This window comes from Podarcis vaucheri (assembly GCF_965113315.1).
Source record: "Podarcis vaucheri genome assembly, chromosome: 6".
NCBI lineage: Eukaryota > Metazoa > Chordata > Lepidosauria > Squamata > Lacertidae > Podarcis > Podarcis vaucheri.
Window position 1 is genome coordinate 79,054,891 of NC_138764.1, and position 24,146 is coordinate 79,079,036.

The 24,146-nt window shown below is 44.4% G+C and overlaps 1 protein-coding gene and 1 long non-coding RNA gene across 2 annotated transcripts in view; one reads left to right on the plus strand and one right to left on the minus strand.

The window, feature by feature from the left end:
* Positions 1–24,146, minus strand: part of DLGAP4 (DLG associated protein 4) — a 331,911-nt gene that overhangs the window by 56,415 nt on the left and 251,350 nt on the right. Inside the window, exons 4-7 of the mRNA XM_082225879.1 lie at positions 23,918–24,135; positions 17,287–17,401; positions 13,529–13,579; positions 11,654–11,900 (exon numbers count right to left, since the gene is read on the minus strand). Of these exons, the coding sequence (XP_082082005.1) occupies positions 11,654–11,900; positions 13,529–13,579; positions 17,287–17,401; positions 23,918–24,135 (631 nt within the window). The remainder of the gene's footprint in view (positions 1–11,653; positions 11,901–13,528; positions 13,580–17,286; positions 17,402–23,917; positions 24,136–24,146) is intronic.
* LOC309534441 lies at positions 1,757–11,293 on the plus strand. Its single transcript, XR_014220728.1, has 3 exons — positions 1,757–1,934; positions 10,421–10,818; positions 11,228–11,293. It is a non-coding gene; the product is annotated as an uncharacterized lncRNA (long non-coding RNA).

The following is a 24,146-nucleotide window of genomic DNA, read 5'->3' on the forward strand; positions in this document are numbered from 1 at the left end:
GACTTTTAAAGGGAAGGAGATCAGCACACAGTGGAGAGACTATCGAGTCTCTTTCAAGACAAGCACTCAGAATTTGTTCCTTGGACTATCTCAAGATTCCATCTGTGCGTCTAATACACATTAATCAATCTGACCTCATGTTGAAAAATTAAATAGCAAGATATAAATCCTTGGTTCGGATCCAATAATCCTATTATTGTTATGGACGAGAATATATCAGTTTGGAGCATGGGCTGAGCCATCTAGAATGATTATACTGTCTTTTGAGCCTCTGAATAAAATGAAAAAACATGAATTCCATTCTTTTCTGCCTATGTGAAAATGATTAATAATCTCAGGAGCTGGTCAAATACCTATTGTACAGATATTTAAAGGGGAAGGCATTTAGAGAAGTATAATATCAGTGATTCTTGTTGATATCTTTTGTGTAAACTAATTCTTTGTAGAAGGGCTGTAGCTCAGTAGCAGTTTGTCTGCCTTGCATGCAGAAGATTCCAGTTTCCATGCCCAGCGTCTCCAGCTATGGCCAGGAATGTCCCTCTCTCAAACTATGGGGACCTAGGGTCAGTCAATGAGAACAATATCGTGCTCAAGGACCAATGGTCTTAACTCTGCAAAAGGCAGCTTCCCAAATTCCTAAATGCTCAGAATAATCATGTTCTTTACAGACTGTGTGGGTTATTGTAACTATTCTGAGCACAGAGTGGGCAGCTTGTTCCCTACAACTTGCATGCCATTGTGCTGGCCAATTCACACGAGGACGTAGCTAAGTCATATTCAGGGTACATCCATTAAGATCAATGGGCTTGACTAACTTAAGTCCATCGATTACACTGGGTCTACTCAGAGTATGGCTTAGTCAGTTACAGTCAACCGAGTCCTATCCATGCAGTCTCCTGCTTCCTTTCCCCACGTGTAGTGCAAGAGGTCAGTGTGTCTGGTTGTTAACCAGAAGATTGGTGGTTCGAGCCCATCCAGGGATGGCTCTGGGCAGGATTCCTGAATTCCAGGGGTTGGACTATTTGACACTCAGGTCGCTTCCAACTCTACAATTTCATGATTCCATATTCTTTGGCTAACCATGCAAATGCCACCAGTTTGAGGTATCCAAGGTCACTGCCAAATAGCTCTGCCATTCTTGAAACATGACCCCTTTCAAACAGGATAGAGCTCACCAGCTTCGATAGCTAGAGCAAGCAGAAAGACAGTGGAAATGCAAAAAGGTAACACTTGGTGGTGGTAAGCAGGATGCAACTTTCAGAACATGTATTGTCCAACCAGGACACATCAGAAATGATGCTAGTAGAATATGGGTCTTGGTGAGGACAGAGTTTCATGGGATTTGCTGGGGTTATGATTTCTCCATCAAAACAGATTCAGTGTGTAGATCTAGACTGCTCTTTGCAGCATGTGCTTTTACGTATCAGCTCCATTTGCTATGCAAGGCTTCTGCCTGCTCTTGTACCCTAACAATAATGTAATCAACAAAAATCAATATTTTAGCCAACAGGGGAAATCCTGTTGGTTAAAATATTTTTATCTCAAATTCCATCCTCTTGGCTTATGGGTACTTTTAAGCATAACCATTTCCCCTGACTGCGTAGTAGATAAACATATACTGCCTCTCCCATTGCTGTTATGCCAATATTATCTCTGAAAATACACACACACCCCTCCCTTCATGCCAGTATGGAAGATAATGGTTGTTCAACATTTTATTTCTTGCCTTGTGTGATCAGTTTTAGGTTTGGCCCACATGCTTGGAAGTATATCAGAGACACTTTTCATGCTTTTATTGCAGTGCAATATCCTTGCATGCCCTGAAGACAAAGCACGCATGTTCTAGATTTTGCTATCCGAGCATCTGTGGTGAATCACTGCTCACTTTTTACATCACAATGTGGGAAAGGCTCTGAAGATAAGTTGGGGTGAAGGTAAGAACATCTCTGTTGTGTTTCCGTGGGTGACACCATTCTGTGATCAATATAGACAGTTGTACGGTGTAAGACACTCTGTGATCATGACTCATAATGAGAGTAGGCTGTAATACATCGATCCAAGTTAGAGAAAGTTATATTTAACAGGGAAACTCAAATTGAATAGGAGTGTGAGTGCTTTCATGGATGATAGAACTTCCCAGACCGAGTTTCATCACCAGTGCTTCTGTCCAATGAAGAGTTATGTGGAACTCAAGAGTACAGTTAAACCCTTATTCTTTGGGATCAGCACAGCAACCATTATCTCGAGTGCTGACTCCAGGGCTTGAGGAGGCAGGGGTAGCGCATCCTGTTTTGCCGCCTGAAGTGCTACTGCCTCCACCTCCCTTACCTGGGTTACATGGCAGTGCCTGTGAAGCAGTGGTGGTGGGTTCTAGCAAGATCTTTTGCTGGAAGCCAGTGCTACTGCTGCTGCTGCTACCCCACCAGTGGTAGGGCAGATAGGTTGTCTGTGGGCGCACCACTTCCCGGGCCTCTGCTGCCTGAGGTGACTACCTCACCCCAACTCATGGGCCAGCTGGCCATAATGGGGGGCATCCTTGTTAGAAGCCTCCTCTCCTGTAGCAGTAGCCAGGGTTTTCCCCCCAGCCGGAACTCATTAGAACTTAGTTCTGGCATTTTTCAGTTGGGTGCCATTGCCATTATAAGAGAACGATGGAGGCATTCGTGGTGAGTTCTGGCACCTCTTTTTCTTGAAAAATAGCACTTCTTCTGAACTATGTGTTCACACAGCACATAGTTAAACTATGGAATTGGTTCCCACAAGACTGGATAGCTTTCAAAGAGGATTGGACAAATTCCTAGCCACTACTAGCCAAGATTGCTGCATTCTACCTCTGCTGTCATAGGCAGTATGCCTCTGAGTAACAGTTGCTGGGAATTGCTTTTGGAGAGAGTGCTGTTGCACTCATGTCCTGGTTTTTTTTATTGGCTTCCTATAGGTCGGCCACTGTGAGAACAGGATGCTGGCCAGATGAGCCTTTTTGGCCTGATCCAACAGGCCCTTCTTATGTTAAAAGCTTTGGGCAGAACTCAGTGTTGTGCTCTTCCAAACATTCCATCTGTGGACGCACTGCAGCCTGCCAGATAGAATGACTCCTCTACACGCTGTTCTGGGGGTCCTCCAGACCCCCTCCCTAAACCAATTCCAGGGGGTGCATAGGGAAAGGAGAGAGGAAGAAGCCCCTTTGTGCAAGTGGAAGTCCTTGTGCAGGGTTTCCACTAAGGGTTAGGTGATTCTCACCCTTTAGTAGATATAGCAAGACTTCAGTAGCTGTAGCAAGATCATCATATAATTCCATCAATACATGTCATTGTTTCATTTCCCACCTTCACAAAAGAATGAATTTATGTAAGAAAAGCCTCACCTGACTTTAATCCAAGATATATTGTTAATTAAAAAAAAATCTCAGAACAAACTGAATACAAATTTGGGACATACAATTTACATTTAAGTTCCGTTATACCCCAAGGTATCATTTCAAACACAAAATTAATACAGGCATCTTTAGAAAGGGCTGCCAGTCTTGCCAGTATTTCTTAGGATATTTATTCTCCCATCTCTCCAAATATCAGGCAGATGAAGGAAAACTCAATTTGCTGTGTACAGTATTGAACACTGAGTCGCTCTTTAAAAACAAAACAAAACCTTACACTACAATGCTATGCAGGTCTGCTCAGAAGCGAGTAATACCAGGTTCTATGAGACTTACACCCAGGACCACAACTTTAATGCTTCAAAAGGAACAGCAAATACCCAGATGCATGTGATTCTCAGGCCCCACAACACCAGCTCCTAGTTCTTTTCTATACGGGTTGGAAGATTTCTAGTTACTTCAAAGACATTTGGCACCACAAGGGTAACGTAACAGACCAATTGAGTAACATTAGGCAACCAGATGGTCAGAAGGCAGCACAGGCTGGAGACAAGAGATTGGAACGCATATGAGATAATTTCACAGCAAAACAGAAGATGCATGCCAAAGCGACTGCTAAGACACAGCTGACATGTGCCAGAATTAGAATAAGTCAACACAAGTCAATATTAAGTGTCTGTGCAACCCTTGTGCTTGTGGAACCCATACATTACTCTAACCCCCCCCCCCAAACCCCAAAACAATACCTACCCCTGACAAAATGTAAGAACACAAAACATTTTTGGAGTGTTGTCTTTTTAACTCCGTCTCAGCATTTTGGAGATCTGGCACATAGACTTTGAATGCCAGAACTGACATATGCATAAGTGCTCTACAAAGCCTCTGGGTGCATCTGGGAATTTTATTGCTTTATTTATTGTATAACAAACAAGTCTTGCCTAACTTAGTTGTCCTATCATGGGTGTGGCCAAGGGGAGACGGGGGACGGGTAGCTGCCCTCCTAAATAAATAAAAACCAATACAAATCTGAGGTTCTACCCTTGTAAAAAAAGCCTGCCCCCCCAAAAAAATCCTAGCTATGCCCATGTGTCCTGTCTAATGCTATTTTACAGGAGAAGCCCCTGCTTTATGTGTGGATGGAAGTAAGGGTCACAGTGATTACAACAAAAACCAGCCAATCATAAGAACCTGCTCTTTTGAACCAGGACACAATTTCCCCCACCCTGGTCCTCACCTCCCACCTTAGTAGAATTATTGGCCACTATATCAACCACAATCAGGCAGGCTTCATCTCAGAACAACAAGACATCATCATCATCATTTTATCATTTATGCAGGTATTTAGATTTGCACAAAATGCTTTACAATCCTTGCCAAAGCTGGAGGTTTCCATTGGTTCGAACTAGTCCTGTGAGCACAATAGATATTGTTGTCTGTAAATTACTGTTTTCATAAGGCACAGTAGGAAACCTGTTTCAGCACACGGGGTCACCTTCTGGTGTCTGCGTGCCAGTGATGGGCAGGGCTAGAGACAAAACGGGAGTGGCCAGAGCAAAGGGTGTGCCCCTTATTAACACTGTAGACTAAGCTAATTTCCATCCATGCAAAAGCCAGAAGTTTGTACACACACAAGCCAATGCACCATCCTCCTCCATCTGCACAAGCAAGAGACATTACCATCGTTCACATTCCAGCCATGCAAAAGCACTCAAGAAGGGTGAAGAGCAGGACTGTTGTGCCTAGTGGCCTGGGGAGAAGGCTGAGGACTGTGTAAAGAAGCCTGGAGGGGCACATTTGGTCCTGAGGTTCCCCACCCCTTTCCTAAATGGTTCTGTGTACTTTAAATGATACACAGAAAAGGCATTGCCAAAGCATAGAAATATTTAGGCTACATTACAGGAGAAGCATTCCTAGGCAGGGACTACTGATTTGCAGCCTTCACTTACTAACAAATCACAGCTTGCCTCTGTTTATCGACCCGGATGTGGGGAAGCTTGCCTGACTACATTATACAATAAACCCCTTGGTCCGGAGAAATAAATTGATGCATGTAGAGAACATGGGTGGCATATACATCTTGCTCTCACAGGTACATAGCTATAATAGAACCAGCTCTGCTTTATCTATACCAATATACACTATGTGTTAACACTCCCTGCCTCCCTTTCTCCCACACAAATACTGGAGACAGAATTAATCAAAAAGGTCGCCTTGCAAATGAGGGCTCACCTACCCACAAACCACACATGCCAACTGCACAATCCCTTGCCTACTTCCAGAGAAATCTATTTCTGGAGATGGAATCTAGGGCAAAAGAAGTAGAAAGTCTTACAGGGGAAAAATAATTATTACAGACACGGAAGGTGATGTGGGGTCAGAGCCGGTTGATATGATTAGTAATGGGCCTCTCTGCTGAACTTTAGCATCTCATGGGTAACCACTGAGCTGTGTTCTGTCAGTGGCAGGTTATTCTTTGTCTATGCAGTTACATTATAATTTATAATAAATAAATCAAGCCAAAAAAACCCCCCTCCGGTGGGGGGTGGGAATTCATGTACAGAATGGCAACTTATAAGAACTGTCTCAGTCCAAGTACTGAGGCCAGATGGATGCCTTGCATCCAGCTATGTGGGATCCACATCTTCTGCCCAGGCTATTTTTTATAGAACCCCCCAAATCCCACCACATACATCTATTTGTTCTGAGGAAAGAAAATCAAAACTATTCTTCATTCCCCCCACTCCAAAATGCAGAGAACTCTGGATGTCTTTATTAAAGCCGGAGATTCAAATAGGCTGACAGCAGAATGCCTGCCAAGTAGATGAGTAGATCTGACTGGCTGTATTCCCCTTCCCAGTCCCAGCCCCCCCCCCCAATTTGCCAAGGTACAAAGGCTTTGTTTAAGGCACTATCCAGGGCAGGCAGTAATCTCTGCAGCTGTCAATCCTGGTGCTAACTTTCATGTAATATGTAACCCAAGCTTGAATTTGCAGAAAGAACTGGAATGTTGGGCTGCTTATTATGATTGCTGTCAGATTCTGCCCCTTCAGCGTGTGTGTGTGCGCGCACACACACACATCTTAGTTCACAGCAAACAGGAGGCACAGTCCTCAAAAGAAAGATGCTAAGCCAGGGGAGACAGACCGACAGAGAAACTCAAATGAACCAATGAGAAATTCAGCAAGAACAAAAGTCACAGCAGGAGTGAAGAATTCTAGCATTTGTTGTTGGAATGCAAAAGCCACCTTGATTAGCCCCCCCCCCTCATGGCTCTATTTTAGTGATCAGTGGTTCTCAAATTCTCTACGCACAAGATCCATTTGAAATGGCGGAAAATTACTTAAGGCCCTCCAGTCACAAATGATGATTCAAGGGCTAAGCCAGTGACAAGATGGAGGCAGAGACTGGCAATCAGCTGGTAATTACTGATAACAGCTTCTACTGATACCTAATCCATCTTTGGAAATTGCTAAAGTTCTTTCCTTGTGGCAAGGAATTCCATAGCTCAGCTTTCATCATGCTAAGTACCAACGGTTTGCTCTGGAGATGTTGAGACTCAGCCTCCCCATTTTAGGCAGAATTTGTTGATTCAGGGCCTCAACACGGAGATGAATGACCTTTCCCTTCCACATGCCTCTCAAAGTATTTTCACCCATATCCTGTAACTTCTTCTCCCCTTCGCACTGCTTGTACCTTATGTTCTCCCCCACTCCAACCCCTTATCCATGACTACAGTGGTACCTTGGTTGTTGAACTTAATCCATTCCGGGAGTCTATTAGACTCCTGGAACTGTTCGAAAACCAAGGTGCAGCTTCTGATTGGCTGCAGGAGCTTCCTGCACTCAATAGGAAGCCACGGAAGCCGAGTGAGACGTTCAGCTTCCAAAAAACGTTTGCAAACTGGAACACTTACTTCCGGGTCTGTGGTGTTCGGGAGCCGATTTGTTCGGGAGCCAAGCCATTCGACAACCAAGGTATCACTGTACTAGCCATAGTGGCCATGTTCTACCTTCACTGTCAGAGGCGATATGGTTCTGAATACCAGTTGCTGGAAAATGCAGGAGGGAAGACTGCTGTTGTGTTCAGATCCTGCTTGGAGGCTTCCCACAGGTATCTGGTTGGCTGCTGCAAGAGCAGGACGCTGGACTAGATGGGCCTTTGGCTCGATCCAGCAGGCACTTCTTATATCCTTAACCTTAAGAGCCAGTGTGGTGTAGTGGTTAAGAGCGGTAGATTCGTAATCTGGGGAACCGGGTTCGCGTCTCCGCTCCTCCACATGCAGCTGCTGGGTGACCTTGGGCTAGTCACACTTCTTTGAAGTCTCTCAGCCCCACTCACCTCACAGAGTGTTTGTTGTGGGGGAAGAAAGGAGAATGTTAGCCGCTTTAAGACTTCTTCAGGTAGTGATAAAGCGGGATATCAAATCCAAACTCTTCTTCTTCTTCTTAACTTTCTTTCCTTAACCCTCATTCTTTTACCGTCACTTGTCCCTCTTATAATCACTTTCCACTTATCTCCTCCTTTTCTATTCCCATTTTATTTATTTAACAACATCAGCAACAATAACTGTCAAGGGGAATTGGGGTTGCTTGTGTGTAAACCTCTAGCTGTTCCAAACTGCTTAGGGGCGGTTGTGTCTTTCCCTGACTGAGCAGCCTTGCCGCTGCTGCTCAGTCGCTCGCAGAATCCGTGAGTGGGCGTCTCCTAAATTTCCTCCAGCATAAGAGTTCCTTAACAGACAACCTACGCCTCGCCTCTCTGCGCGGAAGGCTTCTGCGCAGAGTGGGCATGCCTAGTGGTGGTCCTCCATCCTCCTCACTGACTTCACTGGAAGAGTCTCGGAGCCTCACCTCCGAGATGCTCTCTCCCTCTCCCTTCTTCCTGGTGTCACCTGGACTTCCTTCCCCAGATGACGTTCTCTCTCTACCCTTACTTGTTCCCTCTCCTGCAGAATCTGGAAGCCTCGCCTCCCCCCTCTGCTCTGATGTCAGTTCCCTGACAATAACGAATGGTGATCTCGTTTCTCACTTTCTAATTTCCTTCCACATGTCCTCTGGCTTCTCTATTGCAGAGGAGGGAAACTTCCCTTCCCTCTTCCCCCTACCTGAACTTGGCCCCCTTTACTTAGCATGTAAGGATTCGCTGGTGCTGCCACTGGTCTAAACAAACTGTTAAGGCACAGGGATAACAGTGGGGGGTGGGGGTGGGGAGGAGGAATCTGTGGTGCTAAGGCCCATCTGAAAGTACCCCAAGGCCCACTGGTGGGTCTTGACCCACTGCCTGAGAAGCACTGGGATAGATGTAATCATGTGTCAATCCCCTTTAGGTATAATATAAAGCTTTCCAGCAGACTTTTAGAAAGGTTAACTCTTTAGCTGAACTTTGCCTGTTACGCAGCTCTCAAAGGCCAGAGTCTTTGCCTGCAAACGACAGAAATCTCAGCCTACAAAAAGCTTTCATTGTAGCTGAATTTTTTAAAAAATGCTGAAAGTGTAATTGTAGTGCAATCTGTGAGCTCGTTAACGCAGCCCAATGTTTAATATACGCCAAGAAAGTCTATTCAGATGTCGGGGGCACATGAGGCTGATGTCTTCAGCCAACAGGAATTTAAATCCTTTTCCTATTCCGTCAAAAGGAAAGAGCAGAACAGTGTCTTAACAGCATCAGAATTTATATCTCACTGCCAAGTGCAATTTATTTTTCACGAGACAAGCCATAAATCCCCAAAAGCCACAAATCCCATGCTGATTGCAGCCTGAGCAGCTTTCTTTTCAGTGCACAACATCACAAATTATATGCTCTACAATTTTAATGCAGTCGTCCAAACACGCAAGCACAGTGACAATTGCAACCGCCGTCTTACATATGCAGGAAGAAAAATATTTCAGGTTAAGCTGTCTTCTGAAGAACAGCAGGGAGACGTAGGAAGGATGCCATCCTGTCAAAGTATTTGAGAGGCTAAACACACCTTTGAGTTCAGGAGAACTAGATTTGAGGAACACTCATATAATAGAATCCTTGGACCAACCTAGTGTCATTTACATGGACTGTACTGGGCAGAGTGTGTGCTGAACAGGAAATATGTAATTAACAGCTTGATCCTTTTGCATTTTTACACAGAAGTTCTTCACTAGAGCTAATTCCAAAGTAAATGTGTGTAAGATTGCAGCATTTGCCTGGAGTCCTATGAATATTTCCCACAGGACAAAATGAACTAGATAAACAAGGCTAGAGATAAGACTGTAATTCTGATAAAGCATTTAGACCAGCCTTCCACAGCCTTGTGCCCACCAAAATGTTTTGGACTATAACTCCCATTATCCTCGACCAGTGGCCATGCTGTCTGTGGCTCATGGGTGTTCAAGTCTAAGACAGCTGGAAGGGCACCAGGTTGGGGAAGGCTAATGACAGACTAATAATATGGGCTCCTCTGTGTATATACCGTATATATTTAATGTCAGCAAAGTACCAGTCTGCTATCTTTCATTTACAAACCGTGTTTAATGCAAAGAGGCCTCAAAATGTCATCGTCTTTAAAGAAATTGTTTGTAACAGTCCCTCCTTATGACACATCTTGGCTATGTTTTGACATTTTGCTAAGTGAGACAGATTCACACTCACAGCTAAGTCTCTTTCTAGACATCTAAGGTGGGATGTTGAGAGAAGTCCATTATCACAGACTTCTCGGTGATGTTCCAAATGAAATCAGTGGAAAATCACACCCACCCAACCCAACTGTTGTCTGGGGAGACAAAGTGAAGCAAGGACTGGGCTCTTAGCTTGCTCTGTGTGTGGCCCCACCCCATCTGTGGGGAAAAAAAAGAATCCTTTGCTGTGAGTAAGAGGATTACGGGTGGAAAGAGAGACCTCTTGGCATCATATAGTACTTGACCAGCTGTTTCATGAACATTTAAAGTCACGTGCCGTTGCTAGCTTAGCTATGTGACAAAGTTTCATCAGCATCCAATAAGGTGATTAAAATCTTCGGCAGACCCTGTATTAATAGCAAGTCAGTTTCCAAGATTGTTTTAAACTTGTCATGCCTAGGAAACCAGCCCTTGATGGTGGACAAGATAAGATTTGAAACCAATGCTGGCTGGATCTTAACACCAAGCGTGGTGCTCATAATGCCAAGGTCACAGGTTCAATCCCTGTATGGAAAAGGTGCGTATTCCTGCATTGCAAGGGGTCAGACTAGATGATCCTCAGGGTCCCTTCCAACGCCACAATTCTATGATTCTCCCAAGTACATGAGGAGGAGTTATTATATATACTTCTTTAGGATATCACTACAATCAATCAATCAATCAATCAATCAATCAATCAATCAATCAATGCCATTTAGATATATTCATACTAAGGTATGGAAAAGAAACATTTCTATGCCACACTGAAATAGAAAGTGCTTAGCAATGTGGCATAAAGGGAATACAGTGGTACCTCCGGTTATGAACTTAATCCGTTCCAGAGGTCTGTTTGTAACCGGAAATGGCTTGTAACATGAGGCGCGCTTTCGCTAATGGGGTCTCTCGCTGCTGCCGCACTGCTGGAGCGCGACTTCCGCTCGCATCCTGGGGCATCTACTTCCGGGTTAGTGGAGCGTGTAACCTGAAGCATTCATAAGGGGGACAGTACATAACACGAGGTACCACTGTAGAGGAGAAAGACTCCTCTATAATACAGTGGTACCTTGGGTTACATCCGCTTCAGGTTACAGATTCCAATAACCCAGAAATAGTGCTTCAGGTTAAGAACTTTGCTTCAGGATAAGAACAGAAATCATGCTCCGGCGGTGCGGCGGCAGCAGGAGGCCCCGTTAGCTAAAGTGGTGCTTCAGCTTAAGAACAGTTTCAGGTTAAGTACGGATCTCCGGAACGAATTAAGTACTTAACCCGAGGTACCACTGTACTGAACTTTGGCTGGATTGTACTCTATGATTTTTGAGTCAAATCATTCTCTGTAGTGCTGATACAGAAATAGAATATAAGATTTAGAAAGATGATAGATGATAGATAGATAGATAGATAGATAGATAGATGATAGATAGATAGATAGGTCAACTTCTAAGTCCTTACGTTAATTGAAACCAGATCCAAAGCCCCCATTCAGTGCGTATGGAAAAACCCAGTCACTGCTTCTTTGAAGCAACACTGACCTGGAAATTTATGTTGTGCTCAAAACTCTCTTTACAATGTTCATCACACTCTAGCCAAACCATGTCTGGCTACCCCCTCCAGTTCCCGCTCCTCCTCCACTCCAGCCCCGTATGGTCAGACTTACTGCTGTTGCTGGGAAGCGTCCGACTGCCACTGATGCTGTTGGCTGGGGGTGGAGAGAGAGACCGCACCGAGATGGTGTCCTCCTCTTGGGAGCAGCCTGCCTGGATTGCTCGGAGGTAGCTGTGGCTCCGGGAGCGAAAGTAACTGGGAAGAGGCAGGTCCAGGACTTCTACAGTGGCCGATTCTGCTTCGCTGTAGGCTGATTCGCACATCCCCTCATATTGGTCGTTCAGCTCTGGTTCTCTCGCCTGCAAGAACAAAGCTGGTCATTCTCCTGCCAAAAGAACTTCCTAGATATGATCTCATGGGTTCCCCTCCCTTTTTGCTTGAATGCATTTATTGTGTTGTTAAGATGTATGAATTTATAAGTGAGTATGTGGAATGAAGTGGTTGAAGGCTCTGCTCTTCAAATCAGAAATGGGGAACATATGGCCCTCTAGATGTTGGTGGATGACAGTTTCCACTATCCCTGGCCATTGGGCCCTGCCAGCAGGAGCCAGTGGGAGTTATTGTCCAACAAGATCTGGAGAGCCATAGGTTCCCCATTCCTGCCTTAAATAATGTACTGTTGGCTTTTGACACAGGTCCATTTTCTCTTGACTTCAAAGCAGAAGAAGCACAACTTGTAGCCGAGATAGCGACGCAGGTGACCAGCTCTGCTGCATTCTTGTTTGTGAGTTGCTTGTCTGTACCTGTGCTTTGGCATTGCCAATCAGGCAGCAGAAGAGCCAGGAGGTTCACCAAGCCTCTGATGAGTTGCCACCATACATTGCTTCTGGGTTGTACTCAGGCTTGGTGCATCACAAGCTGGGCAAGGATGCTGTGAGACTAGTTCAATGGTGATATAAAGTTATTTGAGATCCTCAAAGGATGGGGACATGGCATTTCTGTGAATGAGGATGTTACAATGCCCAGGTAAGCTCATGGAGAAAGAACCCAAAAGGACATTAATCACTCTGTGATGCTCAGCAACTCTTAAGCTTCCACTTATGTCCCCAAATCTAATAATCTATTCCTGGGTCATGTTTATAATTGGGAAGAATTGATTCTATTCATTTCACCAAAGCCTATCATATTTACATCCAGTTCTAGGCTAAAAGATTCTTCTCAGATTATGCAGAGGAACATAGCAGGGGCTAATGTTTTCCATCCTATCCCAGCTGTTCCAACATAGCATTTGTCCTAAATCCCTTTCAATATGATGCTGATGCTTTCTCATGTTTGTTAAGCCCAGTTTCCGCCACTAACCTTGGTGTGGCTGACACCAGTTGAACAAGATATCCATATATTCAAACCTTCGTAGGGAATCAATGCATAATAAACAACAGTTTAAACTGAAGCAGTAAGGGCCACTTGTTTTCTTAACCTAACCCAGTTTATTTGTTGTCCTTTTTCCTGACCCCTCCATACAGGGCATAAATCTTTAAGATGGGTTCCTTCTCTGATTTCCAAAGGTATCCTTCATATCTACTGATTTTGAGCCAGGTCAGACCTTGTCACAGGAAGATTTAGCTTGAGCCTCACTCCAGCACTGAAGGGCAACAGGGAACATCTGCAACCACCAATCCACCTCGTAATAAGATGCGGACTCTCTGCTACTTCACTCAGCTCATCCCAGTTTCTCTTACCTCCTCTCAACAGGCAGCCCAACCTCAAATATTGTGCAATGGTCTCTAAAAGGCAGCACATCTATTCAGAAAGTTTGATACACAGTGAGCATGTTAAAGTGCTGGGAGAGAATCCTGCCTGGGACTTTGGAGAGCTGATGTCAGCCACTGCAGCTAGTGCTTAGGTAGGCGGATCAGTGGCCTGGCTGTATAAAGTAACTTCATTTGTGGATGTAAGGGGCAGTAGAAGATTTGTCAGATGACGGTACCTGCTCTCCTTGTGTAAATATCTGTGGGATAAATGAGGGTTGTCCAAACATCTGGAAGAAAGAGTTGGAGAAGATTAAAGTGTGAGGGATGGGGATTTCACTGCTTCTGTACAGAAGCACTCCACAGGAATCACAGAGTGACAGTGGTGACCATGTAACAGTTTTGGTCCATGACGTCCAAGCCAAAGGCTCATGAGGAAGCTAACCAAGCACAGTGAAACAAAAATCAACACAAACAAAACAGACAAAATGATCAGCCCCTAGTTACAGTGAACACTTTGACAAAAAGTAATTTTAATACAAGGGTGATCAGCCAACCTTTCACAGTTTACAGCAAAAGCCTACTCTCCAATTGCCATGAATAACACAAAATCTTGAAGTCCAAATAATAGGAATTGTCTGGGAACTGGAAAAGAGGTACAGAGCTCCACAATATTGGTACTTAGTTTCTGTTGCCCAATCTGAATCTTTACAGATCTTAGCATTCTAGATGCTCTTCTAACAAGATCATTCAAAAACCATGAGCACAATCCTACACCCAGAACGGCTGTGTTTGTATATTGATTAGTTCTTCTCACCACCAATGGACTGGTCCTCATCAAGCTACCACTGATACGAGTATTTTCAATTTAATCTACTAGGCTATACATAGAGCAGGTATTATATTGATTGCTTTGTCAGACCCTTACCACCACATTATGAAGATCTAGTCAAAAAACAGCAAAACACCTGAACCCATTGTAGGCAAGATGCTCCTTTATCATAGCTATGATACCCTGTTTAGTGATAAACAGGGCTCCTCACCTGAGTTATTTGTCTCAGTAAGGAGCACACTCCCCAACAGACTGGTTGCTGCCAACACATTACATTTCTCTCATTCTTTTCCTTTCCATTCCACTGGCCATTCATATCTGTATAGAGTTAACCTACAAGTCTGTGGAGAATGATTATGCTAGTAAAGCATAATCTAAGTAGAAGAGCTTGGATTCAGAATTCTTAATAAAAGGACTGAGCCTGTGTATATTTACTTTGGAGGAACTTCTGCTGAGTTCAGTGGGACTTATTCCCAAAGAATGCGTAGGGTTGGAGCCTTAGATGGGGTTGTACATCCCACCTGGACTCAGCAGGAACAGCTGTGTGGTCCAATTTGAGAACTCTTAAGACTAGGTGCATGTGGTTGTTACTCTTCATTAAAATGGAATTGATGAAGTAGATTCCAGAACTTCTTGTTTCCCTCATGCTGGAAAAAAATCTAGGAAAGATAATCCAAACTGAGCCATTGAGAAATGTATTCAGAACAAAGGAAGTTCCTTTGCAATTTTAATGGTGCTGAATTAATCAGATTTGGGTAGGGAAACACACCCATTCTCATTTTTTCTTGTTGCGGAAAAAAGGCCACATAAGCCATTTCTAAGTGCTTGCTAGAGAGATAATACTGTTCAGAAATGAAAGCAGGTTTGTGCATATGGTAGGAAATGAAAACCTTTTGAAAATTCAAAAATTAACATTTGGTTTAAAACGACAATCTAAGAACCTGCTTGCTTAAAATGGCAAAGGTTAATGTTGGTATTTTGTATAGATGCCTATCTCCTATCGTATGCATATCAATTTTCATGTAATTTGGGTTTAAATGGCTCATGAGTAATTGTATTTCCTTCTTTCTCTTCAGGCATTAGCAGTATCTCTAGGATGCAGCTTCTTTATGGAAAGCCCTGAAGAAATAAAATCTCACAGATTGCCTCACAGCAAGAATAAAATTCGCAACGTTTCAACCACCGCAGAAGCACATGACCATGAGCAAAATTTGAGGGCTGGGCTCATGGATTACTGGTAGACTGGCTCAGTGGTCAATTGTATCAATAGATAATCATGTCATTGTGAATCAGGGTTGGCTCAGGGTTTGAGAGGGTGGGCCTATGGATGGTATTCAACTGGTTAGAGTAGACCCATTGAAATTAATGAACCATAAATTAGTTATGTTTGTTAACTTCAGTGGGTTTACTATGAGTAGGATGACCACTGAATGCTACCCTATGCTTTCGATAGCTTGTGCATTTTCATTACCCTGTTTTTGCTCTGACTGTAAATTGCTTTGGGGATGTGTGTGTGTGTGTTGGGTAGTGATACAGAAATGTAACAAACCCAAACCTTTCTGCTACCTGAGCCTTAGAAGTATAATGTGCTTGCTACTTTTAAAGGAGTGATTAAGGGAAGTAGTAATTTAGCAAAGTGAGTTTGATGCGCTTGATTTGCAACATCCAAGACATGGTTGCTGATTGTTTCTTATTGGACAAATATAATATAGCCTCTTTCCTGAGGATCTCAAACAGCTTCACAAAGTATTTTTTTTATAAAGGGGGAGACACCAGACAAATGGAAGGTATAGACAAATATCACAAAAGCAAATATTGTGCCTGTATTTGAATCTCACATGTGATCCATCCCTTGTGGTACAGAGTCAATGCTGGTCTTCCAGCAAAATGTATTAATAACTTCTGCTTGGTGATGTGTTTACTCAGTATACATGAACACAGGATTTTGATGTCATTCTTGGTCTTGTGAAGTTTTGACCAGCCGGCTAAACCCACTTTTCAAAGACTTCACATCCATCCACACACACCAGACACAAAAGTAGACAAGGCTCCTGTGCTTTGAAGAGCTGGCCAGAAGAGGGATACCTGCTCCCCCCCCCAGCACCTGCTGGGACCCACCCTCTTCTACACAACTATGAAAGGTGCAGGCCTCTCTTTTTCACTTAATTGCCTCAGTCACTCTTTCAACATGTGTTCAAGTAGTGTAAGGCTAATCACCATGCCACAAGATCGAGCCCTTGGTGCCAATGACTCTAGAACAGCTAAAGAGTGTGTGGGATAGCCCTTTGCATCCTCCTGTGCAAGATATACACAGTGTGTGAAAGAAAGATGTGCGGCATGTATGCATGTGTGAGAGAGATGTGGGTGTAGTGTTCATGCTAGTGTGTGAGTTGAGTGTGGGGTAGCTCCATCCACTGCCAGCTTTGACCTCACCCACTTTAGTTTTGTTCCCACATGGACAAATTCAGGAAGTTAAGTCAATCAGTGGCTGTTAGCTACAGGGAACCTCCAGCTTCAGGGGCCAGTTGCCGGGGGACAAGCAAACGGAAGGGGAAGGTTGTCACCTCCATACCTTGCTGGCTTCCTGGAGGCATCAGGATTAGATGGAACTTTATTCTGATCCAGCAAGGTTCATCTTATCATCCTATATACTAGTAGTGAACTGGTTCTCTCTGTGCTAATTCTTATGCAGGCCAAACAGCACCATCCACACACACACACACACACACACACACACACACACACACGTAATAGCCAGCTTGGGGAAATACCAAGGTTTGCAGAAGAAGCAGGGGCAACCCTAAAGGGAAAGGAAGGACCCCAAAACTACCCAATGAGGACTGAGAATGCTCAGTGGCCACAGAATGTTGAGTATTTATTGGGGAGGATAGAGTCAGAATAATAATAATAATAATAATAATAATAATAATAATAATAATATAAACAACACATATTGCCTTTGAACCTCTTCTGAGATATTTGTGCTACAGCAATCAGAACCAGAAGAGATTGACTTCACATTCTAGCCAATGTGGGAAATGCAAAATTTGTTTTGAGCTGCAATGTGAGCAAATGATCTTATATAAAGCCACCTCCCCCCGTCTTACTGCTCCTTCCCCACTCTCAGGCTAGTCCTCCTTGGTGCTGTGAACTGCTGGCTCTTACCTGGTTGATGCAACTGGACTCATCAAGGTTGTCTGCGATCTGGTTGTATTCTTCCTCCCAGCTTGGGAATTTTGGAGGCAAAAGGATCTCCACCGAATCAAGGCGGTCCAGACTCCTGTGGAATGAGGACAGAGAGTCTGAGATGGTGATCACATGAACAACAGGAGAGGCAAAATCAGTTGTGGATCTGTGATAATCAGGTATTGCCAGAGCTCCCTGCACACTGCAGATTTGACAGAGTTACCAACTAATGCATCTCAAGCCTTGCCTAACACAAATCATCCTCTGCTCTACTTAACACTAGGCTGTTTTGGAAGACATGGGAGCAAAAACAAATAGAGCATTTAAAGATTAATCAATATACTTCAGCCATGTGACATTAGGAAGGCACCCTCCCAAATCAGCCATCTAGGGCCTTCCGGCATGACCATTTTTGGTGCTATAAATACACATTTGTTGCAGACAGTCTGCAGGCAGATAGTCCCCCCTCTTTTTTCTTGGTTATTGTGGTGTCCAAGCACCCAGAGTGCAATATTTTGTACCTAGGGAAAATGCTATACTTTCCCAGGACAGTAAGTCACTACATAGAATACAGTTGTGCAGGTCTATTATAGAGGTTGTAATTAGTAATCAGCTCCTCCTCTTTCAACATATGGATGTTGTTGGTTAATAGTTTTGCTTCCCCTCAGATCTGCTCTTTTTTCATTGCCCTGCCCTTGTGCAAGAACAAGCAAGTTGTCAGATGTTTAAAGGGGAACAAACAGCTGCATGGCCAATTTACCAGAAGCAAGGCTATCCCTTCCAGGATGTACTGACAGCATATTGTGCTAGGTCCCTGGAAAAGACCCTGATGTTGGGAAAGATTGAGGGCACAAGGAGAAGGAGATGACAGAGGACAAGATGGTTGGACAGTGTTCTCGAAGCTACCAGCATGAGTCTGACCAAACTGCAGGAGGCAGTAGAAGACAGGAGTGCCTGGTGTGCTCTGGTCCATGGGCTCACGAAGAGTTGGACATGACTAAATGACTAAACAACAACAATAAAAGGTAAAGGGACCCCTGACCATTAGGTCCAGTCATCACCGACTCTGGGGTTGTGGCACTCATCTCGCTTTATTGGCCGAGGGAGCCAGCGTACAGCTTCCGGGTCATGTGGCCAGCATGACTAAGCTGCTTCTGGTGAACCAGAGCAGTGCACGGAAACGCTGTTTACCTTCCCGCCGGAGCGGTACCTATTTATCTACTTGCACTTTGATGTGCTTTCAAACTGCTAGGTTGGCAGGAGCTGGGACCGAGGAACGGGAGCTCACCCCGTCACAGGGATTCAAACCGCCGACCTTCTGATCGGCAAGTCCTAGGCTCTGTGGTTTCACCCACAGCACCACCCGCATATTGTGCGTATTGTGCTACTGTCACCTAAAATCTTGGTTATGGAATAAATCACACAATGGATAAAATGTACTTATGGAACCAGTGGGGGGATTTTCTTCCGAAGCAAACAGCAGTGTCAAAGGGGCAATTTTGAACAGGACTGCAGCATGAGAGACAATGGTTAATCTCCCCCTTCTCATCTGCTGCAACGCCAGTGGCTGCTACTGGTATTTTTTTTTTTTAAGGAGGCTGGTGCATTAAAGCAAATGGGGGCACTATCCCTGTCTTCACCTTCCTGCCTTCTTTCTTACAGCCAGTCAGAGGGTGGGGCTGCCTGCCATTGGCTCTGGCTCCAGTACCCATCAGTACCCATGGCCACCAGTCATTGCTAAATACACATTTAACACTGCATCTTGTTTGGCCCTCAGTTGTCACAAGGAAAGGCTTACAAGAACAGGCACACAAACTAGGCAGAAGAAGAAGCACAAAATGGCCACTGGGTGACAGCCAAGCTCCACATACAGCCAGAGCACATCACATAATAGCTTGTACTTGTCATGCTGAAGAATGAAGCTGCAGGGGAGCTCTTGCTCTCTCAAACTCATTTTGCTAAACACATCTCCAAGACTCCAACAGGCTGCATTTAAAACAAAACTCATTGTCGTTGCTAGAATAGCTGAGCAAATAATGGCAGGGCCGTAGCTTGGTGGTGCAGTGCACACTCCGATTGTAGACAGTCTGAGCTTCTGTCCTGAGTCTTTCCATGTAGGTGTGGGAAAGACTCCTGTCTGAAATTCTGGAGAGTGCTGCTAGTCACTGCCCATCGTTCCCCAACCTAGTGCACTCCTGATATTTTGGGTTATAGCAAGGCCAAGAGTCAGAGATTATAGGAGTTCAGAACATTCCAAAGGCATCAGGCTGGAGAAGGGGATACTGGGATATCTAGACCAATGGCCCATGTCTTTGCAAGGCCGATTTATGAGAATTGTTTACTAATAGGTGTGCTTAGGACTGAAGTGTTTACATTATTATCGTTATTATTATTAGTGTGATCCTAAACGCATGTGGTACTGTGGTCGAAAACCACTGAGCCTCTTTGGTTTGCCGATCAGAAGGTTGGCAGTTCGAATCTGCGCGATGGAGTGAGCTCCTGTTGCTCTGTCCCAGCTTCTGTCAACCTAGCAGTTCGAAAGCATACTAGTGCAAGTAAATAAATAGTTACCACTGTGATGGGAAGGTAAACTATGTTTTTGTATGCTCTGGCTTCCATCATGGTGTTCTGTTGTGCCAGAAGCGGTTTAGTCATGCTGGCCACATGACCTGGAAAGCTGTCTGTGGACAAACGCCGGCTCCCTTGGCCTGAAAGTTGACTTTGACTGGACTTAACTGTCCAGGGGTCCTTTACCTTTACCTATTATTCTTAGTGTGATGCTAAACATGTTTATTCAGAAGTATTTTATTTATTTAGTATTGGCCTATTCACCCAATCCTCTAGGTGATACATGACACAAATCAAGCAATCCAATAAACTATTAAATTGGAAGAAATAACATCAGCACGCGCGCGTGCGTGTGCGCGCGCGCGCACACACACACACACACAGAATAATCCCATGGGACAAAAATAGAATGCCATGGTCAAAGCATAGACTAAACTAATAATATGAGATTTAAGAGATAAAAAAAAAATTACAGTGTTTAAAAAGCCAGGGTGAACAAGCATAGGTCCTTGTGCATTGGATTGCAACTGTAAACACATTGTATGTGACTTCTGTCATTGGCAGATCTAACTCAGTCAATCTACCATTGTTCTTTTCAAGGAAGCTTTTTGACTCCTTAGGCTTTTGGAACCAAAAGGAAAAAAAGGATTGCATGGCCAGAATTACTGCCTTTTTTGTTAATGGCAGGACTTTTATGTGCACACAGACCTCCATACATGCAGGCGTTGCCTTATAAATTTAGAATTGATACCTACAGAATTGATACCTTTATACCTACAGTACCGTTAGTCAAAGCCGGAAAAGTTTTAGGAAAGGGCAACCAAAACAAACAAGGGGATGGAGTGACTACCCTGTGAGGAAAGGTTGCAGCATCTGGGATGTTTTAGATTGGAAAAGAGGCAAGGGCTCATCCAGACTTCGCTTGGTGCTATGATTTCCAGGCACGGGTCTGAGTGGTTCTTCTTTAGTCCCTGCCACTTTCCCTTGGAAAACCCACTGTTTTCCGCTGAATCTGAACAAACATGAATCTGCTGAAAACCCACCTGCTGTTCATTCCAATTCAGCAGTAAACAGTGGCTTTTCCCGGGGAAAGTGGAGGGACAAAATAACCACTCAAACTTGTGCCTGGTAATCATGGCACAAACAGAATCTGGATGAAGTGACATGATAGGAGCAGGGTCGTCTTAAGCATATCCGGCGCTGTGGTGCAAAGATCCCTCCGGCGCTCCACCCCTGTTTCCCAGAGTTGGTGATGCCCTCAAAGTTGCATCTATCCAAGCCCGTCAGTCTGTGTACATAGAACCTTAAGTACTTCTCTCAATTTAGTTAATGTATTTGTAATTTTATAAACACCCATTGCCACAACATCCTGGGCAACATCGTTCTAAATCATCTTTGTGCTGGTATCTTGGCAGCTTGAACTGGGCTTCACAAAACCAGTACTGTACTTAAAATACAGAAGCAACATTTATTTCTCAGTGGCCAGCAGATGGCACTAGGTCTTGCATTTTTACAGACTAGCAAGACAGGTGACTTCCTTTATTGGCCATTTACTAAAGCTATCAACAATTCTTTTGGAGCCTTGGCTACTACATTTCGCGTATGCAGGTTCTTTTTGAACTTAGATCCCCTCTGCCCCATCAGGGGTGAATGAGCAGGGTACAGACAGGAGAAGGGTAGGAAGGAAAGTGTAGGACTTTAGACCTGCCTATGGACTGTCTCACCAGAGTGGTGCATGCTCTGGTTATCTCCTACAATGTGCTCTACGTGGGGCTACCTTTGAAGGTGACCCGGAAACTACAACTAATCCAGAATGCGGCAGCTGGACTGGTGACTGGGGGCAGCCGCTGAGTCCTGAAAGACCTACATTGGCTCCCAGTACGTTTCCGAGCACAATTCAAGTGTTGGTGCTGACCAGGGGCGCCGACTTATAAAAAATATTGGGGGAGCCCGCGAAAGCTCATGAATAATAAATAAGCTCATGAATATGCAGATAAAGTGGCGCCGCCTCCTCGTGAGCAAATAGGGGAGAGCGTGCTGCGCCTATTAATCAGCTCCGAAGGAAATTGGGTGGAGCTTTTGCTCGGGAGGGAGGGCAGGAGGCATGCAGCCCAACCCTGTGCATTTTGGGCTGGGGGAGGGGCAGCGATGGCGCTCTGCTGGAGGGGCGCCCGAGATTATTGGGGGGCGGAGCCCCCCAAAGAATTTTTGAGGGGGCTCGGGCCCCCTCAGGCCCCATGGAGTCGGTGCCTATGGTGCTGACCTTTAAAGTCCTAAACGGCCTCAGCCCAGTATACCTGAAGGAGAGTCTCCACCCCCATTGTTCTGCCCGGACACTGAGGTCCAGCGCTGAGTGCCTTCTGGCAGTTCTCTCACTGCGAAAAGCAAAGCTGCAGGGAACCAGGCAGAGGGACTTCTCGGTAGTGGCACCCGCCCTGTGGAATGCCCTCCCACCAGATGTCAAGGAAATAAACAGCTATCTGACTTTTAGAAGAGATCTGAAGGCAGGGAAGTTTTTAATGTGTGACATTTTAATGTATTTTTAATCTTTGTTGGAAGCTGCCCAGAGTGGCTGGGGAAGCCCAGCCAGATGGGCGGGGTAGAAATAATGAATTATTATTATTATTATTATTATTATTATTATTATTATTATTATTCTCTTCTATCAATCTACATGGAGAATAAAGTGCAGTCGAAGTCACTTTCCAGTCCAACCCTCAATGGGCAGGAAACTGTCAAGGGCCACTTTGCATGAAGGAGATGTTCACAGGGATGCAGGTGAAATAAAATATTGGAAATAGGAGGGGCAATAAAGCTGTCTAAAATATTTTTTATACTAGTCTACATGCTGACTGCAGGGCATGGAAACTTGTAGAATTCTATATATACTGGTTGTTGGAAACCAAAGGAAGGGAGAGTGCTCTTGTGCCTGGGTCCTGTTTGCCACCTTTCCACGGGCATCTGGCTTGATCTAGCAGGTTCTTCTTATGTTTTTATGATGTCATTTTACACATTACAGCTGTGCTGGGAATCATCAGCCGCGTGGAGGCTATTTCCAGGACCTCCCATGTGGTGAATATAACTTACAGACTGGCTCTCAGTTTGTTTATTTTTGTCTGAGGTCTTGCAATCCCTCTGTCCTAGCAACATAACTGTCAACTTTTCCTTTTTTTAAAGGGAAATTCCCTTATTCCAAATAGGATTCCTCGCAAGAAAAGGGAAAAGTTGACAGCTATGCCTAGCAGGGAGTAAGCACACCTCAACATCTTGTTCTAATAATTTTGTGGAAGTTCCACCTCAACATCTTTTGCACCCTCATCCTTCTAACCATGACCAGGAAAATCAGCTGTGAAAAGGTGCTCATCTCAGCCCTAGCTTAAGTGTACAAATGCACTTTAATCAAAGGTTCTGCAGGACCCACTATCAGGTACTAAATACGTGAATGGAACAATATATAATGTGAAAAGCTTGGTCCTTAGGGTTGTGAACAAAGGAGTCACAATTCTAGGTCAGCTTCAGAATACTATTCATGTGACAATGCCATTCCATCACCCACCGGTTTCAAATGGTCATATGGTCTCTATCTTCCCTACAACCCTTTAAGCATTCTTGAGAAGGAAGAAGATGGATATAGCTCATACTACATTTCATTGATTTGGATTAAATTGTGATAAACCTTTATATATATATATATAAAGCCAAAAACTAATCAAACTCATTACATATGTTAACTGACTCACCAATGCCAGGATTTCTGTACTATCAACAACTGTTTTTGTGAATGAACACCATTAATGATGCAATTATCACCCTCTCTGTCCCTTCTGCATTTCTTTTCCCTCTGAGCCCACTGTTTAATCTCTACCCTCCACCATGTGCCTGTAACCCAGTAATAACCCATCATGCGTCTGAGAAACTGAACAGTGAAATCTAGGAATGCCACAATAGATGTCAGTCTTTGAGGCACCTGAGCCATTACCACCATGCCAAAGATGCAGGTATTCACAGAGTACCAGGTAGCACTGAAATAAGAAGGCAGTACCTGTGGGTGGTGCTCTGCTCGCTCAGTGACTGTTGAGTGGCCTTGAGGTAACTCTGCCTCCGTGCTGCAGTTTTGGGGGATGGCTTGGGGCTGGTTTCTGAGTCTTCGCTGTCATCATCCCCCATGGCTTTGATATAACTCCCACTCCGCATGCGCCGGCATGGGATTTCATTGTCCTTGTCCCTAGTCAAGGTATTATTCCAGTCTCCCTGAGGCACCTGCAAAAGCA